At 49.0% G+C, this 26,725-nt stretch overlaps 3 protein-coding genes across 5 annotated transcripts in view; all 3 read left to right on the top strand.

Moving 5' to 3' along the window:
- Positions 1-35: 35 nt before the first annotated feature.
- btc (betacellulin, epidermal growth factor family member) lies at positions 36-6,414 on the top strand. Of its 3 annotated transcripts, XM_067250472.1 has the most exons (7): positions 36-345; positions 1,640-2,509; positions 3,773-3,910; positions 4,750-4,867; positions 5,251-5,397; positions 5,499-5,644; positions 5,933-6,414. In XM_067250472.1, the coding sequence occupies exons 2-6, from the start codon at positions 2,470-2,472 to the stop codon at positions 5,641-5,643; spliced, it is 588 nt and encodes a 195-aa protein (XP_067106573.1). In that variant the 5' UTR covers positions 36-345; positions 1,640-2,469; the 3' UTR covers position 5,644; positions 5,933-6,414. The 3 variants fall into 3 exon arrangements, with proteins under 3 accessions (XP_067106573.1, XP_067106572.1, XP_067106574.1); XM_067250471.1 differs by lacking the exon at positions 36-345 and having other exon boundaries at positions 1,577-2,509; XM_067250473.1 differs by lacking the exons at positions 36-345; positions 5,933-6,414 and adding an exon at positions 5,797-5,916 and having other exon boundaries at positions 1,577-2,509.
- A 5,338-nt stretch (positions 6,415-11,752) lies between these two features.
- Positions 11,753-18,673, top strand: amacr (alpha-methylacyl-CoA racemase). Its single transcript, XM_067250551.1, has 6 exons — positions 11,753-11,808; positions 12,144-12,409; positions 13,717-13,860; positions 14,627-14,787; positions 17,490-17,676; positions 17,850-18,673. The coding sequence occupies exons 2-6, from the start codon at positions 12,163-12,165 to the stop codon at positions 18,257-18,259; spliced, it is 1,149 nt and encodes a 382-aa protein (XP_067106652.1). The 5' UTR covers positions 11,753-11,808; positions 12,144-12,162; the 3' UTR covers positions 18,260-18,673.
- A 1,377-nt stretch (positions 18,674-20,050) lies between these two features.
- The window catches only part of slc45a2 (solute carrier family 45 member 2), a 7,395-nt gene continuing 720 nt past the window's right edge, over positions 20,051-26,725 (top strand). The window contains 5 exon segments of the mRNA XM_067250258.1: positions 20,051-20,341; positions 20,343-20,505; positions 22,665-22,841; positions 24,537-24,880; positions 26,664-26,722. Coding sequence (XP_067106359.1) covers positions 20,051-20,341; positions 20,343-20,505; positions 22,665-22,841; positions 24,537-24,880; positions 26,664-26,722 — 1,034 coding nt within the window.

Raw genomic sequence — 26,725 nt, 5'->3', positions numbered from 1 at the left:
GCCCCTCTCCCCTGCCCCTCTCCCCTGCCCCTCTCCCCTGCCCCTCTCCTCTGCCCCTCTCCCCTGCCCCTCTCCTCTGGTCCTGGGCTCCAGACAGGATGTTTATGGGGAGTTCCAAATTGCCCCTTGGAATATTGAGTCTTTGGAGAGTGTTTCCTGTTTTTGAGACAGTTAGGGAGTTCGACCAATGATAGGAAGCCGTTCCTTCCTGTTCAGGCTGGCTGTGGAGGCTGTTTGAGGAAGGGGGTGGTGCTTCCTCAGGCTGGCCATCCACACAGCTGGCCTACACTCCCATCACAGAACAGAGATCGAGCTGGAGCAGGTTCTAATGGAACATTTCGATGGGTAAAAATGATTCTGTTTTGTTGGAGAGGGTTACACTATTGCATCATTCTACAGATAAGTGCCGAGACCTATCTGACAGACAGCTTACTCAACTAGGCCAGACCTCAATCCAAGACAACCTCAGCTATTAGGAAAAGCAGAACTGGTCAAGTCTGGGTTAAACTTCCCTCTTTTCTTTTCTTCAAATAAAATAAAATAAAATGTATTTGTATAGCCCTTTTTACACGCAAGCATGTCACAGAGGGCTTCACATATGCCCATAGAACTGCCCCTTAACCAACCTAAACCCTCAAGGAAGACAAGGAAAAACTCCCAAAAAACTCTCAACAGGAGAAAAAAATTGAAGAAACCTTGGGAGGAGCAATTCAGAGAGGGATCCCCTCCTCCAGAGACGGTTGGTGAGAGAGAGGAGCAGAACACAGGCTAAACATTGTCATACAGTGTCGATGGGTTTTTAAAACACCAAAATCCATTGTTCAACTTTATAGATGTAGGACAGGACCGGGAGACTCGCGACCAGGTCCAGCGTTGGCTGACCGACGACCAGGCAGGTGCTGACAACTCAAACCCCCCACACCACAAGGGATGTGTGTGTGTGTGTGGGGGGGGGGGGCAGAGAGAGGAGAGCAGGGATTAGAGAATGCCAGGAGCAGCTAACAGTTACAGTCATAATAGAATGAGATCCCCACCGGTCAAGTGTGGACTGGTGCAGCAATTTAACAGAGCAAAAAAGGGGAATTTGATGCAACCCCACACACCAAGACAGCGACAGCCCCCCCCCCCCCATTTGGAACATGAAATCTGTTCCAGGGGAAGGGAACTCTAAAATAAGTTATACTTATAGAATAAGGATGGAAGCAACCCGTCCCCCGTTGCCTCCAACTAGTAACATACTTACCTTTAACAGTCGTAGAATTGACTAAACAATAACGTTTTTAACCTAATTTTAAATGTCGAAACAGTATCAGACTCCTTAATTGAGACGGGTGATTTGTTCCAGAGAAGAGGTGCTCTATATGAGAACGCCCTACCTCCAGCTGTTTTTTTAATTAATTTTGGGAACCACCAGATAGCCGGCATCTTGAGATCTAAGTGTCCTTGCGGAGCAATAGGGTGCAAGGAGACCGGAGAGGTACAGTGGTGCCAATCCATGCAGAGATTTGTAGGTTAGTAGTAGAACTTTGAAGTCAGCTCTGGCTTGGATAGGGAGCCAGTGTAGCCAGTGTTTTCTTCTTTTTTCTTCTCTTTTCTCCTTTCCTTTCCTCTCCTCTCATTTCCTCTTTTCTGAGGAAAGGAAAGAGGACCCAAAAGAATCAATGAGAGATGTTAGATTGCCAACCAAAAAGTCTGTCTCAACTGATGCTGGTCATGTGACGAAGTTCTCTGGGTGATTGAGCTTCACTGTCTGAACCATCCGCAGCGGATACCAATTCTATTCACAAAACTGGGATAGGTCCCATTGAGAACCCTGTGTTTCCATTCAGAAGTTCCGTTCAGAACTTAGAGTAAAGTTCCATTCAGAATGCAGAGCAGGATTCCATTTAGAACACCATCACCACTAGATGGAGTTCTTTACCCCAGAATCAAAGCTTTCTCAAATGAAGACTGGGTCATAGACCTGACCAAGGCAAACCAGCCCAGACATATCTACAGTGTTGGAGAGCAGTGGTTGTGACTTTCTTAGTACTCAGCTTGTGTGTTCAGTATCAGAGGTCATGGGGTCAAGGTTGTCTTTGGCTGGGTGGACTTGCAGGACCCAGAGAAAGTCTGTCATGTGAAGGTTTAACTTGGAGTGAGGAGAGGAGAAAGTCTGCACATGAAGGGTTAACTCTCGGAGGGAGGAGCAGAGAGAACAGTGTTGAGTTTCGGTCCTGCCCCTCTTCTCCCCTTCCCTTCCCCCCCCCTGCCTCCTGTCCTATTCTCACTCAGAGCTGACTTCAGGACATGTCGGCACAGACACCTTGAACGAGCTCTCTCGTATCTGGCTGCCTGGTACTGGTACTGGTGCCACTACAGAACCAGCCTCCACCCGGCCAGTTTGGCGGAGTGTCCAAGCGGAAAGGTTCGTCTCCAGGATTGTCTCCAGCTGAGGAGGACAAAGGGCAGGAGGGGATCTCCTGGGAGATGGCCACACCACACAACCTGTGTGTGAGCATGCTGACCGGTAAGAGCACACTGCTACCATATATCCTCCCTCTGCCAGAGCTCTGTTAAAGCTCTGTTAGAGCTGTGTTGAACTCCAAACCTCCCACTACGCACCAAGTGTCAGCTGCAACATGGAGTCTCTGAAGCTGCTACGAGGCAGCTGCCTGCTCTCTGCAGCTCTGGTTCCAAACAGGCCACATCAACATGGATATTAGAATATAGTGATCCTTTACAGTGTAGCGAGAGGAGACTCCTCTCTGTTACCTGAAAGGAAAGCAGAATTGCTGCCTTGATTATGTGCGTGTTGTTATGCGACCCGCTCCCTGATACCATGCCCAGCAGATGTGTGACAGTGCGGGCAGTCTAACACTAGTTTGTAATTAGTTCAATATTACGTGCCATTCACAAATACCCTCAGTGTATGTATTTGATCTTGTGGCCGGTCACTCATTCCAAGCATGTCCAGTTGACCAGTCTGTAAATAGACAAACAGAGAGGAGGTGCTACTCTTTCCTGGGAGGCTGGAGTCCAGCAATACGGGAGTGTGAGGAGCCACAGTGATTAGTATGACTCATTTAGATGTTCCTTTATTTAACAGTGGCTGATATGATTACATTTATTTTGCCCTCTCTCTCTCTCTCTCTCTCTCTCTCTCTCTCTCTCTCTCTCTCTCTCTCTCTCTCTCTCTCTCTCTCTCTGTCTCTCTCTCTCTCTCTCTCTCTCTCTCTCTCTCTCTCTCTCTCTCTCTCTCTCTCTCTCTCTCTCTTTCTCTCTCCGTCTCACATCTTTTGACCAAACTGACAGCAGCAATTGTCATGCCAGTGTGGCGCAGTGGGGGCAGCACAATGACAGACAGACACACACACACACACACACACACACCCTGGGATTTAATTGCACACATTCCTAAGTTCTCAAAACACACCACAGCAGAATGACCTGAGTGTTTCCAGACCTTATGACTGCTCCTGAACCCCCATTGCAATGTGAAGTATTCCTCCTCGTCTCTACAAAGATATAGTGGAGGGTGTGACATCCGGATCCAGTGTCGTGGTTTTGATGTCCTCATCAATAACACTGATCCAGGTGTCAGGTTTACCTCTGGAGATCCTACAGCTAGAATGACCTGGAGGAGTTGGTCCATCCTGCTGGGCTATATGATGACCAAGCTATGTGTCTGATCAGTGGATTCTCTTTTCAGTGTCAGTGCTCTGTGAATCTGGTCTGGATAATGTGGCCAGTGTGTTGTGACCAGACTGTTATGTTTGTTCTGCGTCTTCAGCTCTGCTCTTTTGTAAATACTCCTTGACTGAGAGCAACACCACAACCACCGTCATGGTGGCTGCCACCACCGTCACCGAGCAACCTGGCAACCGCACCACTGCCTGTCGTCACAATAGCAACAGGAACAACTGCACAGGTAGGTCAGAATGACATTTACGAGAGCAAGGGTTTGTGGGAGGGCAAATCAACACCTGGCAAAGGGGATAGGGTGAATACTTGGAAGAGCTGGGATGCAAGGAATGTGGAAGCAGGGTGATAGGAAGAGAGCCAGGTTCATCTGAAGTCTTTGATCCGTTGTTGTTGCTTCTGGAACCCGATCTGCTCCTATCGAACACGTCAGTTATCCAGGCCAAAGCTGCATCTCGCGTTTCAAACCACAATAAAGGCTTTCTATGCCTTTATTGTATCTTTATTGTCTCTATACCTTCGCTTCTCTCTCTCCTCTGTCTGTCCCCTTTCCCCTTAGTCTCTCGGTACAGGGGATGTACTTTAAAAGGCTCCCAGGTTCCTAACAACCATAACAATAGGAATGGTGCCAAATAGCACTTCTCTTTTGTCTCCTCCTCCTCCTGCTTCTCCAACTCCCCCTGCTCTGTCAGTCAAGACTTCAGTCCCATCATGGATCACACGCGTTTCCCTGGTCCTGATTTCAGAGGCCTTCGTCACTGTTAAAGCTCATATTCCTGTGAGCCAGGCTATTAATATAACAAGTCATCAGGGTTACCGCCTGAGAGACAGGAGGAGAGAGAGAGAAGGAGAGAGAGAGAGAGAGAGAGAGAGAGAGAGAGAGGGAGAGAGTAAAGGCGGGTAGGGTGGACATGGTAAGGGGCAACACAACTATTGTGCAGTGGTTGAGTCATGATTATTTGTCTGGAACACACGCAAGTAAAACACATGACAACACGTGATTCTGTTCAGATTGACGATACATAGCTGCGTCTCGCTACATTGTTGTTTGTCTGGTTCCATGAGCAGACTCCAAGGACACAGGCCAGTGGAGCGGTCATTTCTCAAAGTGTCCCAAAGAGCTGCGCCACTACTGCATCCATGGGGTGTGTCGTTATGTCCAGGAGCAGAACACGCCATCATGCAGGTACTAACCCGATTCATGATGATGTCACTGGGAGGGAGGAGGAGCCTGGTTATGTCAGTACGATTGGGGGAGGAGCATGGTGATATCATTGCACATTGTTTTGCTAATGGCGCAGTCACTGTAATCATTTGAGTTGCCATGGCAACTAGATCTTTACTAATTGCATGCATTCAATGCATTACAATGCATTTGTTTAAGAAGCCCCATAACTGCTGATTTGTATTCGAGCAAGACTCCAGGTTTACCTAGAACACTAATGAGCAGGATAGGAAGGGACACAAAGACCTCAGGCCATCGTGTCACCATGATTTGTCTTGGGCCAAACCAGTGTTTCCTGTATCAGTATGTCACTATGACAACCCACCCCCACTCCCCACCCCCAGGTGCGAGCGGGGCTACGTGGGCGCCAGGTGTGAGTATGTGGATCTGGGCTTGAGGGTCGCAGAGCGGCGCCAGATCATCATCGCCTGCGTCATCGCGGGCCTCGTCTTCCTCATCCTCCTCATCGTCTTCATCTGCATCTGCACACAGTGAGTCACATGACACTGCGGAGGGCCGCACTTTGTTGGGTATGCTACCGTGGCTCCCTTCGTGCGTTCACACGGGCATGGTGTTGGGACTTCCTGTTCAGCCGCAGACAGGGCGTGTGCAGACGGAGGGGGAGGAGGGAGGAGAGCAGGAACTCCACGGAGAAGCTCCACATGGTGATCACCAGCGCTGGAACTCATGAACCACCGCTGGACGCAACTGAGACCTCGCACACCAACACCGTCTGAGGTCAGAATATCTGCGTGGAAGAGTCTGTTTGTTAGAGAGAGATTGAGTGTGTGCTTATAAAGGGGCTTGCAGTACATAATGACGTGCCTTCCATCTGAGAACAGCCCTCGTCGCACTCTGACATCCATCCACTGTTTCCACTCCCTATATAGATGGCTGTGGCTAGCGGTGGGGGGGTGTGTGTGTGCACTCCTGGGCGCGTGTGTGTGCGAGAGTTTGTGTGCTGGGTAAGTATTTGGACAAAGAGATTGTGGTGTTAATGTAGCAGCTGTTGCTGTTGTCTTCCAGTAATGGCAGTTGACATGCTCTGCTGGAGAGACTACAGGAGGGACCACAGCTCTGGACTTCACGGACCCTCATAGATGCCGTATGAACACAGAGACAACGATCACAGGGAGAACAAGGGGCCTTCCAGTACTACAGAGAGTCTCAGTCTCCATCATGAGGAGAGGTGGGCCCAATGCTCTCCACCTCTCCATCTTCACCCTGTGACCCTGCATGGTCCTGGATGCAGACCCACAGCCTCCAAGCAGAAGAGGAACCAGGAAGGATCTGGAGATGGAACTGTCGAGACCCCTGACGCAGTACTGTAACTGAACTAGCCACAGTGGCCAGATGCTGACCGCTGACCGAGGCCAAAGCAATGTGACAATGTTACTTGGACTGTTGGGTTGTTTCTGTGAGCTTTGTGAACTATCTGTCGACAGATTTAGACACATAGAACAATGCTACTGTTGTTACCTGGAACTGTACTGTTTCACCAGGCCCGGGGGGGGGGAGAGGGCGGGGGGCTGGCCGGGCTGGGCCAGGAACAGAGAAACAAGCACAGCCTGTAGTGACGGTGTTACATCTCATGTGTGGAGACTAGCAGGCTGTAGGAGGACAGGCTAGGCTGTGTGCTCATCAGACGCAGGTGAAAGTGGCCCTCTGTTAGAGAGAGGGTGCCCAGGTGAGCGGCCTCCCAGAGTTGGAGAGGGTATACACAGCAGAGTGTGTGTACAGAGCAGGGTGTGTGTGTATAGAGCAGAGTGTGTTTAGAGAGCAGAGTGTGTATGGAGCAGAGTGTGTGCACAGACTGGAGTTTGTCTCCGACTTCCTTGCAGACAGACAGAAGACAGTCGGGCCCTCTCACTGCTCCTACAAGCTCCACAGGACTCTACATTAAAACATTCAGTTCATTCAGATATCTGCTTTTCCATCAAGCTTCAACCACTGGCCTGGCTCTAACTCTGCAGTTCATTCAGGATATATTCAGTTTCAATTAATCATAGAGAAACAAGGCACGCCAGCAGCTCTCATGTACACGGACAGCATGAACCTGTTCCTTAATGGGTGAATAAACAAATCAATGTTGTTTGATGTGGTCCAGTTACTGCTTGAGGCTGTTACAGACTGTAATACTTCAACTGCTGTTCCTCTATGAATGAATAGCCTTTGTTTACAGGTGAGTCCTGGAATGTCCTCCTCCCTCACCTATGTTCTATATCCAGTCAGCCAGCCATCTAGACAGTCAGTCAGTCAGTCAGTCAGACAACCAGCTAATCAATCAGTTAGCCAGCCAAAAAGCCTGGTTAAATAATACCCATTCAGATAAGATCCAGCACCTCCACGCTTTCTATATGGTTTCTATAAATATATATTTATTTAGATGTATAGATTGTGAGGCACAAGATATAAAGTATATTTCTAAATATGGCTCAGCATGATCAGGGATCAGGTTGGTTGAAGCAGTGCTGAGCAAAGAACAGTAGCGGTCCACAGGTCACATGGCCATGAGGCCTGGGAGTGGCCCTTAAGGAATGTGACAGAGAGTCTTCTGATTGGGCGTCTCCATGGGAAGCCGATAAGAGGCCAGCAGTGAGAGTGTTGGTTTCTGGGTTAGCGCCTTTAGATGATCTACTGATAATAACACCATCAATCCCTCTGCTGTCTGGCAAAGCACACGGCAATACAGCCAGACATTGCAATGTCTGGTGATTCAACCTCAGCCTAATATATGAGCGCAATGGTGTAGATAAGGCTAGATATGGTTAGGGTTGTCCATAGGCTCAAAGTTTTCTGATTATACACTTGGGGTATCTGGTTAAATATGGTTGTAGTTAAAGGCAAGGTAGGCAAGTTTTGCAGACCTAGAAATGTTCTCTCAAGCTTGAAAGGAGGACCAAAATTTCCCACCCCTCCCTTAAAAGCCCCTCCTCTATGAACTGACCACTGCTGGCAGGCAGGTAGACAGACAGGCAGCTAGACAGACAAGTAGCCCATCCAATCATTGCATTCGGTCCGAATGGCATCCAATCACTAGTGCTGATCCGACCTTAATGATTGGTTGTGTTTGTAACAGTCCTGTGGATTGATTTAATTTTACCATCAAATGTTTAGATTTATTGGTTGTTATCAGGATGTGAAGTTTATTTCAGCAATCACGACACAAAGTGCTTCTCAACAACATTTCCCACCCTGCCTTGAAGGTTCTGCTTGGTTTAAATGTTTGCCCTTGGAGTGTTGCCCCTAGATGGCAGTGTATCATCAACTTTACTTTAGGTACAACTCCCAGATACTTCCTTCACTTGATTTCTGGCCACTTATTACTGATCTTTAAAGAAAATAAGAAAATGTGACCTTTTCCTTTGCGATGCCAGTGACTGCTGGAACATTGATATGAAAACTGCCCTGAGCGAGACACCCAACGCCCACACCTCAGGCTTCAACACAAATTAAACCGCTGTGTGGGAATATATGTGTATGTGTGTGTGTGTGTGTGTGTGTGTGAGTGTATGTGTGAGTGTGTGTATGTGAGTATATCTGTGAGTGTGTGTACGTGTGTGTGAGTATTTGTGTGTGTGCGTGTGTGTGTGAGTATATGTGTGCGTGTGTGTACGTGTGTGTGAGTATATGTGTGAGTGTGTGTGTGTGAGTGTGTGTATGTGAGTATATGTGTGTGTGTGTGAGTGTGTTTATAAGGCAGGGTGCTTCCTGGATGGCCGTGTGACCAGTTGTTCCCGAGGCTGCAGGTCCCCCGTCATCCACATCAGGGAAAGCTGGGCTTCAGCTCTGCAGGCTGTGGGAGGATCTGGACCTGGAATAGCCAAGATAACAGCCTGATTCAGGCATGCTCGTCATCAGGATGAGAGGAGAGACTGAATATCAATGACTTGAATTGAGGGGAAAGTCTCCCTCTCTTTTTCACTCTCTCCCCATTTCTCTCTCTCTCTTTTTGACTGTGTCTGTGCTCTACACTCACTGTCCTTATGTCTTTCCATATCTCCATCCTTTTTTGCTGTTGTTTTCATCTCTCTCTCTCTGTCTCTCTGTCTCTCCCTTTCAACGGTCACTTACCACGAATACTTTCTCATTTGTGTTTACATGCTTGAACGGTTTTTCGCATGTTATGCAAATCCCTCCGTGATAACATGTTCTAGTGTTGATTTATTTTCTCTTCTCATGTCTCGCACCTCATAAACAAGGAGCAACAGCAACAATAAATGGTAAAAACACAGTCAACAAAATGTTACAGCTTCTCAGGCGTAAGCGTACACCTGCTAGACTGGCTGTCTGAGAAACAATGACGGTGAACCGAAAGCTGATTTATTTCCCCTGAAAAAGAGCTAAAGCTCAAACACTCCTGGAAGGCCCCTTCCTCACAACTTAACACCCCAGAACCCCACATCAAATTACCTGACTGTCAAAGAGTAGGAGGACGGGGAGATAGGTGGAGGAGGAGGAGGAGGGGAGACCTGGGGAGGTAGAGGGGAGGTTGGGTAGAAACTGCGGGGGAGCAGAATTTACGTTAAGGCAGCATAGGAGAGTGGGGAAGCAGGGGGGGGGGGGGGGGGGGGCATGGGCTGTAGTGTGTAGTGTCTGAGGTGGAGAGGAGCGGAGCGAATGTTCAGCTGGTATAATATGTCTTATACAGCCTTTTCACACCACCGGTGTGAAGGCTGTTCATGACCTGGGGGGAGCTGCTGGTGGGGCTCGTTCCTCTCCAGCCTCCTCTCTGTGACCACAGCCAGCATCTTGTGGGAATTGACTCTGTTCCAAAGGCAGCTGGAAAGCATGAGTCACAGGGTTTGCAGTGGGCTGTGTTTTGTGACAGCACAGTGAAAAGGATTGTAGGGATTGACATCAAATTGCTGCTGTGCATGCAGGCTTACATTGTCCAAAAAAGTGACCACACACAGTCTGACTCGTTAGTTCAGATACAGTCATTACTGCAGAATATTTGAGAGTTTACAGTAACATTGTGTTCTCTGAGCTCCCACTCTACTCCCTAATCACAACTCCCATTTGACACCCTAACGTAATGTCTTTGAAGATAATCTTCTGTGTGAAGATAAACAACCTTCTGACACACTGCTCTCGGGATTATTATACACTCGTCAAAAGTGTAGTGTAGTTTCATACCTGACTTACACGCCTGACTTAGCCATGTGAAGCTGTATGTGTCTCTAGTTAAGTTCAGACAGCACTGGTGTACAACCTCAGCCCAGTGAAGAGGAACCTGTCTGATGATGCTATGTTTAGGATTTACATCCCAGTGCTGTAGTCTAGTATGAAGTGGAGGTCATCCTGTCAATGTACCAAATCCCTAGCATCCTTCACCTAGACTAACGACTTGTGACGCTTGCAAATGTGTCAATTCTCTGCATTTTGTATTTGCTCCTGTTGTACCATGTCTGGCAAGAGACTGCACCCACAAAATAGTCTGATGTTGCAGTGGTTGCAATGTATTATGCACTATTGTAGTTGAGATGTTATTGTTGCACTGTAGTTTAAATTCTGGTTTACTGTGCCTGCCTGGTAGCTAAGATGTGGTTACTTGAAAATGCAGATTGTTCCCTGACTCAAACCACTGGAATACCGTACACACTTCTGTTCCTTGATTGTCTGCTGTACTGTCCATATACACTATTTGTCAGTCACTTTGGATAAAAGCATCTGCTAAATAAATGAAATGTAAACATTTCCTTGGCCCATCCCCTACCCACAAATCATAGCTTGTTTAATAGCGTATACATGAAAACTTCGTAAGCATATGCCATATTCCCACGGAATTACATAGACTGCAACACTGATATGTATTTCTGTCACTGGAGACATCAAATAATTTTTTTTTCAGCTGATTTTAAATAGGTCTATGATGCCCTTGGCCCTTGTTGCCCTTGGAAACAGCAGGGCTGTATTCGGACTCATGATCAATCAACAACCAGAGTTGATTATATCCGGCAGTAACTGTGTGCTTACTGGGCTGCAGGGCGATCTCAGCCAAGGACTGAAATGTCAGGTTTCATTCAGCAGAGATGGAGAGGAGGCCTCAATTAAAGATTTAGAGGGATTATTTTGGAAATGCCAATTTATAGAGAGAGATTGGTAAAGAAAACAGGCTGATAACCTTTTGAGACAAAATATTTGACATTGTGTGATGAATTTGGGGAGTGGAAAAGGGTAAAGTTTGACGGAACCAGGGGTTGGTGACTGGCCCAGTCAGGCTTGGCTGCATGGCACTGGAGTGCTGAAGCTTCATCATTTCAATGTTCCACAACAACAGATACGTATCAGCACAGATAATCTAATCCTACAGCTACATGATGAGCTTCAAGCTTCCTTACTGGAGACCACGCAATTCAATTAAGATCATTATTATTATGATATTATCAAGTGATTATGTGCAGTTAGGCAGTACTTGTACACATTATTTCCTGTGGCCTTTTGAAGTGACTGTTTTATACCAGCGTTTCCTGCCAATGGAGACCTTAGTCGCACAGAGCGTCCACCCCCATGATCATCAGTCTATCACCACTGACCGCACACTGGACCTTGGACAGTAGATACACACTCCCCAGAGCTCATATACACACTACAGAGCTGAAACATACTAACCAGAGCTGTGTCTGAAAATATTTTGATGAGTTATTAGTAATGACGGTAGTGGTTAGAGAAGCTCTGCCTGGACTAAACCCACGCTGGCTGTGTGCCATCATTATCTGTGTGTGCATGCGTCTCTATGAAATGACACGCGTAAACACTAGACGAAACCTTTGTGTGAAAGCCGACGCGCACTCAATCTGCAAACTCAATTTCCCAGGCACCGATGCGGCCACTACGTCATAGGAAGGACTTTGACATGATAACATTTTCTGTTGCCGATTAGTTGTTGTTCTGCAAAGGTAAGCCCAGGACTGAAATGTGTAGTTTTGATAACGTTAAATATGTTCAACTCTTGCATTCTGATACAGTAATCTATGTTCCTTGGCATCAACTAATTACAGTTGTGCAGTACGGTGTCTGCAACTTGCTAAACTGCAAGCTATGTGAACTATGACCCATATATAGTGGCTATCTACCCTCTGCTCAACTCTAATCTACTTTCACACAGTCTTGATGTCAGTTTTAATGATAGCGATTAATCAGTTTTTCATATCAACTCAATAATTGGTCATTTGTAACAGTCGGCTACTTGCTTGTGTGATATTAAGTTCGGTAACGACTGTACTCCTGCCAGTGTGTGGCAGCCTGTTGCCATGGCGCTAGCAGGGGTGCGCGTGGTGGAGTTGGCGGGCCTAGCCCCGGTGCCTTTCTGCGGCATGATCTTGGCCGACTTCGGCGCCAAGGTGATCCGCGTGGACCGGACCAAAGTAACCATGGCGATGGACACGCAGGCGCGAGGGAAGCGGTCACTGGCTCTCAACCTGAAGACTCCAGAGGGCGTGTCAGTGCTGCGCAAACTCTGCGTGCAATCAGATGTGGTCCTGGAGCCTTATCGCAAAGGTCAAACCAATCAGTGTTCTTTAAGACATTACTTGGAAAGATTGATCCTGGAGAAATGATGATGAACTCAATACAGCTCTGACCACGCTGCTCTATCTACTGTAGCATATGATTTTTGGAGAATCAGACTGTTGTATGTGTCTCTGTGTCTCACTCTGATTGGGTACATCCAGAGTCATGGCTCTGGGTACATCTACCTAGATGTGGATGCCATGAAGGTAGTCAGTTCTGTGATTATCCACAATGAATTACTGACTGTTGAGAGATAAGGGCTGGTGAAGGTTTTAGGGTTACTTTTATTGGTACTATGAGATTGCAATAACAACCCCCCCCCCCCCCCTTCCCAAACACACACACACACACTCTCACCCTCTCCCGGTATCTCTCTCCCGGTATCTCTCTTTCCCTCTCTTCCTGTCTGTCTCCGTTGATTATATGCAAGATGAAGATTTGTTACCGAGTACCCTGGATCCAGGTGATCAGTAGGCATGTCTACAACAGCACGTCATGCACCAGGACGGGACAGGGGGTCCATCTCTCCAGCCCCTCTACTCTGACAGCGGTGAAAGCTTCCCCCTTTTAAAGATTGAAAGCTTCAATCCTAAAACAAAACAAATACAATTCTCTCCCCCTCTTTGGGCCTCACTGTCGGTGTCGCCCTTTCTCTCTCACGCTCTCGCACTCTCTCTCTCTCTCGCTCTCGCTCTCCTTCGAATTCCATACACGCATGGCATGCCCTCACATACAGTTGGTGCCAGGCCAAATGATCCCCCCACCCCCCCCATCTGATCAGAGCAGAGGATCAGAGACTTTGCTGTAATTAGTCCTGAACCCAGTGGCAAAGTCACATGCTCGTCTATAGGAATGATTGATGTTCTGCCCTCCTAAGACTGCCTCAGTCTTCTGGCTTCATAGGGGGGGATGTTAAGAGGGAGAATTGCTCTTTTGATGAACAAACGCAGAAAGGACGTGGCTGTCTAGTCAATGTTACAGAGAGCTTAGGGGTGAGGGCATGGCAGGGCGGAGTTTAGTAATAACTGTTAATTAACAGGAGGGTGTAGGCTAGCTATTGTATCTGTGCTAACCCTGCAGAGCAGAGTAGTAGGGCTGTCGTCAGAGATCAATGTGTGCAAAAAACGATGTCTTGGTATACTCTGTTGTGGTTGCAGGTGTGATGGAGAAGCTGGTTCTGATGTGGTTGTGTTGTGGTTACAGGGGTGATGGAGAAGCTGGGTCTGATGTGGTTGTGTTGTGGTTACAGGGGTGATGGAGAAGCTGGGTCTGATGTGGTTGTGTTGTGGTTACAGGGGTGATGGAGAAGCTGGGTCTGGGCCCGGAGGAGCTGTTGAAGGAGAACCCTCGTCTGATCTACGCTCGTCTGACCGGGTACGGCCAAAGTGGGTCCTACGCTGCCGCAGCTGGACATGACATCAACTACCTCGCCATGTCAGGTACTGCAGTACCACTACCCGCCTGGTAGAGGGCTCTCTCATCCTCTGTCCTGCCCATGTCTGGAGCCTCGGAAGGCCACATCAGCACTCGTCTTGATTGCACCAGTATTTCCGCATAAAATAAAAACCTGCTGATTTGGACTATTCCCTTCGGACTGTGACTGGTCTCCATGGTAACATCTTTGTGTACCCCCAAACAGACAGTAGTTGTGCCATTGTTCTCTGAGGTGTTCTGGGGTCCCCTCAGGAGGGGAGTTCCACTGATCATCTCTGTGACTTTCTTCCGCACTGTTCGTCATTTTGTCCTTTCTTTCAACCTTTGTTTTTATCCCTTTGTCATTTGAGTTCCAATCCTCCCTCTCTCCTGCTGTTCATAATCTCCTTCATCCTTCCCTCCATCTCCGAGCCCAAGCCGCTCTCCCTCTCTTGTTCTTGTGTCCTCTGTCTTTCTGCTTTCCCGTTCTCTCTCTCTCTGTAGGAGGGACCGTGTTTACTGTCGGGGAGAAGAGTTTAAGTGTATTTAACTATACGATACGTGTTGCTGACCTTCGTGGGGTGGGGAGGTTTTGTGTGCGGGCGGGCGGGGGAGGAGAAGATTGATTTGTGTCATTTTAATGTGAGGGTGTCTCAGCAAAGAGCATCAAAAGTACCTCTGTCTCTCCTCTGCTCTCCTTCTCTCCTATCTCATTTCTCTTGTCGATGCCCGGTGCTACCACTTCTCCCTCCCTCCTTATTCCCCCTCGCCTCCCTCTCTCTCCCCCCCCAGGTCTGTTGTCCATGTTAGGACGCCGTGGTGAGAAGCCCTACGCTCCACTGAATCTGGTGGCAGACTTTGCTGGGGGGGGCCTGACCTGTGCCCTGGGCGTGGTGATGGCCCTGCTTGAGAGGAGCCAGTCAGGGAGGGGCCAGGTCATCGACACCAGCATGGTGAGTGAGTGTCCTTCAGGATGAGCAGCCGTGCTGAGGGCCGAGCATCCCGAAGCAGGCTGGTGCAGACGGAGGAACTGGCGGGCTGAAGCAGCAGATTCTGCTGGAAGCTTCTGCCTGCTCAGTCATATGGATCTGGATCATCTCTGTGGTGGTCATCATCACTGGGGTGGTCATCATCTCTGTGGTGGTCTTCATCACTGTGGTGGTCATCATCACTGTGGTGGTCATCATCACTGTGGTGGTCATCATCACTGGGGTGGTCGTCATCACTGGGGTGGTCATCATCACTGGGGTGGTCATCATCACTGGGGTGGTCATCATCACTGTGGTGGTCATCATCACTGTGGTGGTCATCATCACTGGGGTGGTCGTCATCACTGTGGTGGTCATCATCTCAGAATCAGAATGGGATTTATTCGCCATGAAAGTTTGCACAGACAAGGAATTTGCTTTGGCAGGAAGGTGCATACAATAAACATATAGGGACCTAAAATTTAAATATGTGGACTATCTATACTAAGGGTACATAAACTAGCAGTACTAAGTGGAATTATAAATAAATAAAATATACAATAAAATATAAGTTGCCGTAATTTACAATATAAAAATACAAAAATACAAATATTACAAAAAATACAAGTGTACAAGATACAATTTTGTAATGCAGTGCAAAAAGCTGTGTGTTTTAAGCAGGAAGTCATTAGAGTCAGTGTGGTCCCTTGGACTTGTTGAAGAGGCCAACAGCGGAAGGGAAGAAACTGGCCCTATCTCTGTGGTGGTCTTCATCTCTGTGGTGGTCTTCATCTCTGTGGTGGTCTTCATCTCTGTGGTGGTCTTCATCTCTGTGGTGGTCTTCATCACTGTGGTGGTCTTCATCTCTGTGGTGGTCTTCATCTCTGTGGTGGTCTTCATCTCTGTGGTGGTCTTCATCTCTGTGGTGGTCTTCATCACTGTGGTGGTCTTCATCTCTGTGGTGGTCATCATCACTGTGGTGGTCTTCATCTCTGTGGTGGTCTTCATCTCTGTGGTGGTCTTCATCTCTGTGGTGGTCTTCATCACTGTGGTGGTCTTCATCTCTGTGGTGGTCTTCATCTCTGTGGTGGTCTTCATCTCTGTGGTGGTCTTCATCACTGTGGTGGTCTTCATCTCTGTGGTGGTCATCATCACTGTGGTGGTCTTCATCACTGTGGTGGTCTTCATCTCTGTGGTGGTCTTCATCACTGTGGTGGTCATCATCACTGTGGTGGTCTTCATCACTGTGGTGGTCATCATCACTGTGGTGGTCTTCATCACTGTGGTGGTCTTCATCTCTGTGGTGGTCTTCATCACTGTGGTGGTCTTCATCACTGTGGTGGTCTTCATCTCTGTGGTGGTCTTCATCACTGTGGTGGTCTTCATCACTGTGGTGGTCTTCATCTCTGTGGTGGTCTTCATCACTGTGGTGGTCTTCATCACTGTGGTGGTCTTCATCTCTGTGGTGGTCTTCATCACTGTGGTGGTCTTCATCACTGTGGTGGTCATCATGACTGTGCTCTCAAACTCCCTGCATTGTGTAGAAGACTGTCTGAGTCACACAAGATGTTAATCCTGCTCTACTGTAGAGAATCAGCATTCTCTCCTCTCGGTGTGTACGCGTGCATGTTGCTGCTGTATTCATCAGGCTTCCAACCTTTTATAGCGATGAATATATTACCATCACCAATATGACTATAAAGTAGACTTTGGTTCCCTAAACTGTCGCCTAGATTGACGGTCTGTCAGCCCCGAATAATATATGACACAGCATGACTGCATCTGTGATTGGCCCACAGTAATCACGGCCTGTTTGTTCGTCTGTTTCCCCCCTCTCCCTCCCTCGCTCGCCCTGTCTCTCCCCGACGCTCAGCTGTGTCAAGTCTTAGTGTGACATTTTTGTCCTTGTCAATCGGCACGGGAGGCTGAATGGTCTCCTCTCAGCAGGACTGAGGTCCCCATACGAGGCACCACGTGCAGCTTTAATGGCGGCATGCCAGGCACTATATTTATTAGACGGACCAGAATTCCCTTTCCATCCGGGGGGAGATGCCCCCCAGTTCCTGTTAATAACAGGGTCAGCGGGCCGCTCTGTTATCGACCATAATTCCTGCTAATCTTGGGGGGGGGTTGTGACTGGGTCTCTTTGATTGCTCTGGCTTTCTGGAGAAGCACAGATGAAAAACAAGTAGAGAACCCCTGCCGTCCATCATGTAGACACACACTCACACGCTTGTGTGCTCACTCTCTCACAGGAACACATATACACACACACACACACATCTTTCTCACATGAATCCCCCACAGATCCCCCCCCCCCAACACACACACACCAGAGATAGAGCTAGCACATGTACTTACAGCGTGTGTTCCAGGAGAGGAAGGACACAATGAGCCGTTGGTTCACTGATTTGACCATCGCTCCTGTCCCTCTGTCGCTGTCTTTGTCTCTCCCTCTCTCCTCTCCCTCTAACATATGATCTCTCTCTTACGTTATGTCTCTCCTACATTCTGTTTCTCTCGCCCTCCTACATTCTCTCTCTCTCTCTCTCTCTCTCTCTCTCTCTCTCTCTCTCTCTCTCTCTCTCTCTCTCTCTCTCTCTCTCTCTCTCTCTCTCTCTCTCTCTCTCTCTCTCTCTCTCTCTCTCTCTCTCTCTCTCACACATTCTCTCCCTGTCTCTCTCCAGGTGGAGGGAGCAGCCTATGTTGGCTCCTTCATGTGGAAGTCCCGGAGTATTGGCATGTGGAACAATCCCCGTGGTGAGAACATGTTAGACAGTGGAGCCCCGTTCTATGATACCTACCAGACCTCAGACAGGAAGTACATGGCTGTCGGAGCCATAGAACCACAGTTCTATTCCCAGCTTCTACATGGTTAGTACGCGCACAGACACACCCACACATACACACCCTTTTTTATAATGAGTACAATTGTAAATTATTAATTTTGTCATTTATTCTTTCAATCCAAACACGGTTACCACATGTGGAATTACATAATCAGTACCCACGGTGATACCCTGCACCCTCCCTCTCCCTCGCTCCAGGTCTGGGATTGGACGATGCCGACCTCCCTTCCCAGATGAGCTTCTCCGATTGGCCAAAACTGCGTCAAGTCTTCACCGACTGTTTCGCCACGAAGACCCAGGCCGAGTGGAGGGCGGTGTTCGACGGCACCGACGCCTGTGTGACCCCTGTCCTCTCACTCGAGGAGGTCAGCTCCCACCCCCACAACCAGCAGAGGGAGTCCTTCCTGCAGGACTCTCAGGGGGAGGAGAGCCCGAGGCCGGCCCCTGTGCTCTCGCGCACGCCCGCCCAGCCTTGCCAGGGTCGGGACCCCTTCATCGGAGAGCACACCCGGGCGGTCCTGGAGGAGTATGGCTACCAGCCCCAGGACATCGACAGGATGCTGTCCACTGGCGTGCTGGAGTGTAATGCTGCCAAGGCTAGGTTGTAGGGCGGTGAGAGGGGGGAGGATAAGTGGAAGGGGAGAGTGAGATGGGAAGGGCAGAGGTAGAGGGTGGGGGAGAGGGTCTGCCCAGGGATAATCTACTAGGCGGCTGGTTTCCTCTACCAAGCGTGGACCAAATATGGTCCTGCTTTATTCCTGTACCCACATTGGTTGCCGTCGGTGTAATCATTGTAATTAGGCTGATAATAGCTCTGTGAAACCTGGTGTGCGTGCGCACGTGCGTGTGACAGCAGCTGCTCAAAATAATTGATGATTATTTTGATTTCCAGAGGGTCCGAATTTGAATGTGAATGTGAAGATGTGTGAAGATGTTCAACTTTTGGACTCTTCGGAAGTTGACTCTGCCGCCTAAATAATGTATGGTTTTGATTCTTTCTAATGAAAAACATGAAAATCCTACCATCCTGTCGGTTTCCATCATTATGCACCACTACTCATCACAGTTCCCAGCCTTTTGTTCCCAACCCTGTAATCCAGTTAGTTTGTTTGCATGCAGTGTTTTTCTCTGCAGCTGTTGGAGACTCTTGACTTTCACACACTGCACATAGGGGAGGCCTGACAGACGGGCAATACACTTTCATGTCAAACTCGCACCAGGGGAGAGTTGTCAGTTTATACAACCAGACTGACCTTGCACCACACCAGAAGCTTTGATATCCTCCAATCAGAACACAGCAATTTCGGCGTTGGGAAAGTCTGCTTTGTGGGAATATTCTTGTCAGCTTCACGACCAGTATCATGTGTAACTGTGCCCACCGGACCTGAGGAATGTCTGGTATGTGTACGGCTGCATGACCTGACGACCGCATCTGACTTTGTGTGGAGATAATCCTTCAGAAGCTCAGTATGCTTGTGTCAGCTGTGTATCTACTGGGCCTCCATGGTAAGTCCCAGGGTACCATTATGTCTGACTATGTGAGCCACAGCCGTGTGTGTGTGTGTGTGTGTGTGTGTGTGTGTGTGTGCGTGCACGCGTGTGAGTGTCTCCGGCCAGGCTAGGGGTGCCGCGTAAGAGCAGACGACTGCAGAAGCTCACATGACTGAGGCCAGACTACTGTCACATGACTAAGCCTAAGACACTAATGGGCCTCAGTGAATTCAATCCAGCATGGAGGAGAAAACAGGCTCTTAGAACCACTGACGAGGGTACACGTATCAAGAGTCTCTCAAACCATGATGAACACACGTGAACCCCCCCCCCCCCTCCCCTACTGGGTGTATGCTGAAGGTCACATGATCACATGCTGTATCACTTGATAGGCCTGGTGTGCTCCTGCGTAGCCACAATGAAGGCTTTGTGAGGAGCCTGCTGGCGTGTAGCACTACAACCTCTGGATGGATGGAAGGTGTGCGTGAGTGTGCGATTGGAGGTCTCACCTTGTGATTGTCTCTTAAGGCTAGTCAAGTTAGAGGGGGGGGGGGGGGGGGGGAACCACAAAAGTTCAACTTCCATTCACGTGAACCAACTCCACCTCCTTTCTTCCACCCTACCCCTCGAGCTCTCTCCTCCCTCTCTCCTGCCTCTCTCCCCAGATTAGACCGCTGTGGCTCGTCCGCCTGAGCTCAGCTCGGGAACAGAGAAGCAGCTTACCCGGAACAGGACCGAGCTGCGGCCGTGTGTGCGCGGAGCAAAGGGAGGGAGAAAGAGAGAGTTCAAGTGCGTTTCTGTTTGAGTCTGCTCGGATAAGTACAGCTAGGGCTGTGTATGTTCCACTGAGCGTGTGCGTGTGTGAGTGTGTGTGCTTCGTTGGGGCTGAGGCTTACACCTCTGGCACCATGACCCTCCTGACTCAGGACCACCCCCCTCCCTGCCGGCTCCCTGATCCTAGCGAGCTGGTGTCGCGGCTCGATCGCGGCTCCTTGGACCCCTCCAAACAGGACTTAATGGGCAGCGCGGAGACGGCCGTGTTCGGGGCGGTGGAGCCCCCCCGGAGGTCGCGGGGGCGCCTCATCCTCCACGGGACGGTGATGTTCGGACGGGAGTTCTGCTACGCGGTGGAGGCGGCGTTCGTGACGCCCGTGCTGCTGTCGGTGGGGCTGCCGAGGAGCCTGTACAGCCTGGTGTGGGCTCATCAGCCCCGTGCTGGGCTTCATGCTCCAGCCCGTCATCGGCTCCGCCAGCGACTACTGCCGCTCGGCCTGGGGCCGCCGCCGGCCCTACATCCTCACCCTGGGAGTCATGATGATGCTGGGCCTCACGCTCTTCCTCAACGGCGACGCCGTCGTGTCGGGTGAGTGAGCTCCGTCGTGGGTCTGCGTCCGAGCGGGTACACATGCTTGGCTTCCCACGGTGGTTGTTTGAGGTTGTGATGCGTGTGACACCCTGATGTCCCGGGCTAGGAGGCTGTGAGAGGCTGAAAGGTTGGAAGAGGTCTGGGGGTGGGTAAGGACGATGATGGATGAGGAGAGGAGCAGGGAAAGATGGGAATAGATAAGAGATGAGGAGAAGTGACGAGAGGATGAAGAGAGGAGGGGATGAAGAGAGGAGAGGATGAAGAGAGGAGAGGATGAAGAGAGGAGGGGATGAAGAGAGGAGGGGATGAAGAGAGGAGAGGATGAAGAGAGGAGGGGATGAAGAGAGGAGGGGATGAAGAGAGGAGAGGATGAAGAGAGGAGGGGATGAAGAGAGGAGAGGATGAAGAGAGGAGAGGATGAAGAGAGGAGGGGATGAAGAGAGGAGGGGATGAAGAGAGGAGAGGATGAAGTGACGAGAGGATGAAGAGAGGAGGGGATGAAGAGAGGAGAGGATGAAGAGAGGAGGGGATGAAGAGAGGAGGGGATGAAGAGAGGAGAGGATGAAGAGAGGAGGGGATGAAGAGAGGAGGGGATGAAGAGAGGAGAGGGGCGGTTAGGGGAGCGATGTGTGTGTGCAGCCAGCCCAGCCTACGGACCCTTACAACGAGAGTGGACTCACTGCTGACCTTCCTTGTTTACAACCTTTTACTCACAGGTGCTTGGGTTGTCCCTGGTTCCAGAATTATGTATAATCACAGGTGCCTGGGTTGTCCTTGGTTACAGCATTCTGTATATTCACAGGTGCTCAGGTTGTCCCTGGTATCAGAATTCTGATCACTCACAAGGTTTTTGCTCGAACAATTATTTTAGGACGTTTTTAATCAATACAATCAAGACGAGAGTGAGAAAGAGAGATTGAGTGAGAAAGAGAAGTAACGATGTATCTGCTAATTGAGTAATCTAAACCGCAAATTAGCTTCCAGATTTGTTGAAGGAAGTTATCTTTCATCACAAGGCTCATACTGTCAAACTAATTAGCAGACAAACGAGGATGATTCATCATCCCTAAATGCCAACCTCTGGTTGCTGATTACCTTCCATGATCATGTTTTGGTTCAAATTTGTGTTTGTGAATCATGGAGCATCCTATACTACCCTTCCCAGAGCCTCAGTGTATCAGTAGGACTGAGGGCTCTCTCAGACTAGCCCTGTTGTTGAGGCTCCAGGCTGGGGGAGAGGAGCTTGTGTTCAGCCCTGTGTTGGAGGCTCCAGGCTGGGGAGAGGAGCTTGTGTTCAGCCCTGTGTTGGAGGCTCCAGGCTGGGGGAGAGGAGCTTGTGTTCAGCCCTGTTTTGGAGGCTCCAGGCTGGGGGAGAGGTGTCAACTCAGTTCTCTAAGCCTGGTTACAGAGGAAACTGAACAGTTCAGTATGTCTCCTATACCAAGCCTCTGGGCACACACACACAGCCCAGCCTAGTTTTTGGGCACTTGTGTGGTAACAAAAGTCTTCCTGCCATGTTACACTGCTGTACTCTCACTGCTAAGCTCCTTACCACCAACACCCCACCCCCCCCACACCCACCCCCCCACCCCATAACCCCCACCCACCCAAACACTCACACAGAGCCACATGGGGCTCGTGTGACATCACACCCTGCTGCTGGTCTTGTGTCTGTGAGTGGAAGCATTGTGTTCCTTCAACCTTACTCACACCACGACCATTTTTCCTCACACTTCTTACACCAGAACCATGTTCCTCATGTTCCATCAACGCCTCACACCAGGCCCTTGTTCTTCCAATCCTCCTCACAACAGATCCCTTTTTCCTGCAACGCTCCTCGCTGCTCCAGGCTGTCAGAGCTGTTGCCACACAGTGCTTTCTAAAGCCCCTCCGGGGCTGTATCCAAGACTAATGATGAGGGAGCAGTAGGAGGGCTGCTGGTTAACCTACTGAGTGTTTCAGTGCTCTGGGATTTTGGTGCAGTAATAGTGTACATGTAGGTGCTGTGAGTGTGTGTGTGCGAGTGTGTGTGTGTGTGCGTTTGTGTGTGTGTAACTGTCATGGTGTGTTTTTGTGCTAGCATCAGTACAGTGTGTGTTCGTGATGTGTATTTCATTGGTGTGTATTGGTAAAGGTGTGTGTTCCCGTGTGTTTAGCCATAGTGCAGGACCGCTCATTGAAGAGGATATGGGCCATCGTCGTGGTGATGTGTGGCGTTGTCCTATTCGACTTCGCTGCAGACTTCATCGATGGCCCGGTGAAGGCCTACCTGTTTGATGTGTGTTCTTACCAGGACAAGGAGAGAGGCCTACACTACCATGCTCTGCTCACAGGTGAGGACCCTCACACACCCATACACACACACACATTGATGTATATATACACACATATACTAAAACACACATACACAGACATGCATGTCAATTTTCACACATATACGTGAACACATAAACACATGCACATACATATTTTCACACAGGTACACACACAGTTAGACAGTAGTGGATTTCTGGCTGAAGCAAGCCAGCACCACTCAGGCTGGTGGTGAGCGTGCTCAGTAGATCCTAATCCTGCCAGTGGCCAGTCACGAGTTCGAGCTGAGAGAATGTGGACCACCACATGACCTCCAGCTCTGGAATGTGGAAGAGTATGTTTGATGATGTTAGAGACACAGAAAGAGGGTAAGAGCGAGAGGGTAAGAGCGAGAGAGAGAGAGAGAGAGAGAGAGAGAGAGAGAGAGAGAGGAGAGAGAGAGAGAGACAGAGAGAGAGAGAGAGAGAGAGAGAGAGAGAGAGAGAGAGAGAGAGAGAGAGAGAGAGAGAGAGAGAGAGCGAGAGCGAGCGACAGACAGACAGACAGACAGACAGACAGACAGACAGACAGACAGACAGAGAGAGAGAGAGAGAGAGAGAGAGAGAGAGAGAGAGAGAGAGAGAGAGAGAGAGAGAGAGAGAGAGAGAGAGAGAGAGAGAGAGAGAGAGAGAGAGAGAGAGAGAGAGAGAGAGAGAGAGAGAGAGAGAGAGAGAGAGAGAGCGAGCGAGCGAGAGAGAGCGAGAGAGAGAGCGAGGCGAGCGAGCGAGCGAGCGAGCGGAGCGAGCGAGCGAGCGAGCGAGCGAGCGCGAGCGAGCGAGCGCAGAGCGACAGAGACCAGACAGACAGACAGACAGAGAGAGAGAGAGAGAGAGAGAGAGAGAGAGAGAGAGAGAGAGAGAGAGAGAGAGAGAGAGAGAGAGAGAGAGAGAGAGAGAGAGAGAGAGAGAGAGAGAGAGAGAGAGAGAGAGAGAGAGAGAGAGAGAGAGGAGAGAGAGAGAGAGAGAGAGAGAGAGAGAGAGAGAGAGATGAGAGAGAGAGAGAGAGCGACAGACAAAGAGAGATAACGAGAGAGAGCTCTGAGTGTGTGGGTGTGGGAGAGAGTGTGTGCTTAGTGGATGTGTAAGAGCGATGTCTCTCCCCTTGATTTCTCTCCTGGTCCTTAGTGTGCAGCCAAGTCTCACACCTGTGGCTAATGAACAGACACCCCTTACAGAGAGGAGACACACACTCACACATCCTTTGATATAGCATGAGCTCACCGATGGGCCGCATTAGACATGCGTCACATCGTTCGTTCGTTCGTTTGTTCTTGTTAGCTGAGCGTGTTTGATAAATTCATATTTGTTCTGCCGCCTGAGTCACCTCTATGCCAGTGCATGGAGAAGATTTTCCGGATAGTCATTATCTATATTCCTGTCCATCTGTTCACCTTCCCGCCAGCTGAGACATCTGCTACTAGGCCTCCGGTGCAATGTGTGTTTGTGTGCGTGCGTGTGCAGTCAGGCATAGTCAGTCTTCAGAATAGACACAGAGAAGTTTATGCGCCTGAAGGTAGTAAATGCATAGGACTGGGGACTGCCCTCATCCTGTTGTGATGATGACATGGTGTATTTCTGTGCACCTCAGGAGTGGGGTGTAGGAGGGTTGGGGGAGTCCTGTGGAAGGGTTAGAGTTGTAGGAGCAGGTGTGACAGTAATATGGTATTTCCCCTGCAGGTCTTGGGGGGGCGTTTGGCTACCTGGTGGGGGCCATGGACTGGGGCCACTCTGTGCTGGGCAAGCTCCTGGGCTCTGAGTACCAGGTCATCTTCTTCTTCTCTGCCCTCACCTGGGGCGTGTTCCTTACCGTGCACCTCTTCAGCATCCCTGAGAGGCCTCTGGGGACGGACTCTAGTTCCGAACCCTCCAGGGCCCTGCTCCTGCTGGGGACCCACGACAGCAACTACGGAGCCCTAGCCAAGGAACCCCTCATGGGCCCCGGTGATCTGCGGCCCCGCTCCTTCTCTGCTCTGGGCGAGGCCAACTCTGTTACCTCCAGCGTCAAGCAGCCTATTAAGGAGGTGAGGTGGTTCGGGGCTGGGATATGGTGGACATTGTGTTAGAATCACAGTTAGGGAGGGAGTCTATGTGTGTGACCAGGACACAGAGAGGACGAGGTCACCTTAGTTACAGAAGTGAACACAATATGATGGGGAGACTCATTAGCAATGACCCACTTGCAGATTATAATGCCATGTAAATACACACATACACACACACTAACATACACATACACACACACACACACTTCTGGGCCTGATTACCTGATATACTGTACACAACATTCACAATGGTCTAATGGTAGAGCTGCGATGCCTGAAAGATCTCCTTTTACACCTCTCTGTTCAGCACAGGTGTAAAAGCTCATCATTGAAAAGAGAATGGCTTTGGAGGACTGTTGACTCATACTGTGGATATAATGGATCTTTATGTCCTTTATTCATGTCCTTCCTTAGATGTGAGGTGATTAACTTCTAGAAGGCTCTATCAATAGACCTGTATCAGTGAGACACATAGACTGAGATTTTGGAACTAAGTAATAATAATAATTTATTTAATTTATAACGCACATTCTGAATCTCAGAGTGCCACAGTACATAGTAAAACAGTTAAAAACAAACTATAATAAAATAGATTTAAAAAGTAAGAAACGCCTTTCTGAATAAAAAGGTTTTTAGGCCAGTCTTAAGTAAGTAAGGGGGACTGTCCCAACACTACGGTCACGTGCGAATGCTATGAGGCTAATTGAAGGAATTTGGGTTCTTGCTCATGCAATTTACCCGGAAGTTGGTGGAACCAGCTCCACCATGTGGGTGGAATATTAAATGATTGACTAATTTGGCTCATCCCTTTAACCAATGTGACAATGCAAATGGTGATTGTGTGAAAATAGAAGAGTGACTATGGAGCGCTTGAGACAACCTGACTTCACTGGATTCACTGAGGCCAACACTGCTCTCTCTTCAGAACGCACCTGAGGTGCAAAAACAACATGTAGGACATTTTGTACATGAACATATGAACAGACTATGAATACTGATTTTGTTCATTTGTTCTGGTATTTTCTCCTATATTATCTGGAGACATACTATCATTGTCGTATGAGATGGCCAACCTGCAGCCCCTCCTCTAAACTTGCATAGAAGCACATGGATGAGACTTCGGCATAGGCAGTATGAAGGTGATGACAAAACAGTTTTTTGAACACACAAAAACTCAGACAAACTTTGGATTCTCTTTTAACTTCATGGATTTATCATTTTGTCTCATCTGGTTAAAGAAAATAAATCCCTTTTTTGTTGCATTCTACCTGGATTTCTCTAGAATCTCTTGTCTCTGGAATGTTCTGTGGTGCGTCTGAAACGACATACGCCCAGTCATTGGTAGTGGCTTACAGTCTGTTCAAGGCACAACACACTCGCAATGATGTCTAGTGCAATGGAAAATCAACATGTACAAGCACAAACACACCACACCAAAAAAAAACACAAACACGTGCTCTCTGACCCTCCTCAAGGAGATCTATTATACTCCCGTATATCCAGTATTAAGACTTCCCTTGAATGTCCACAAATGATATTCCTTCTGTGTATTCAATTTCCAGACTTCAAACGAAGGAATAGCTTTCGGGCTTTCACACCTTAATGTAGGCTTAGTGTCTAAAATAGATTTCAAAATGTTTGGTTTCAGGACTGAAATATTCGTCCACACAGAGGCAAGGTGGAAAGGTGCTGAAATATTTCCATGTGTGTGAGAAGGTAGATTACTCTATTTGTGTGTCCTGTGTGTGTGTGTGTGTGGTAGGTCCAGAAGAGGATGACCTTCAAGTCTCTGCTCAAGGCCATGGTGTCCATGCCCAGTCAGTA

This window comes from Osmerus mordax, chromosome 14, assembly GCF_038355195.1.
Source record: "Osmerus mordax isolate fOsmMor3 chromosome 14, fOsmMor3.pri, whole genome shotgun sequence".
NCBI classification, from domain to species: Eukaryota; Metazoa; Chordata; class Actinopteri; order Osmeriformes; family Osmeridae; genus Osmerus; species Osmerus mordax.
Note: the sequence above shows the minus strand (reverse complement) of the source record. Positions and strands in the feature narration are given on the sequence as shown.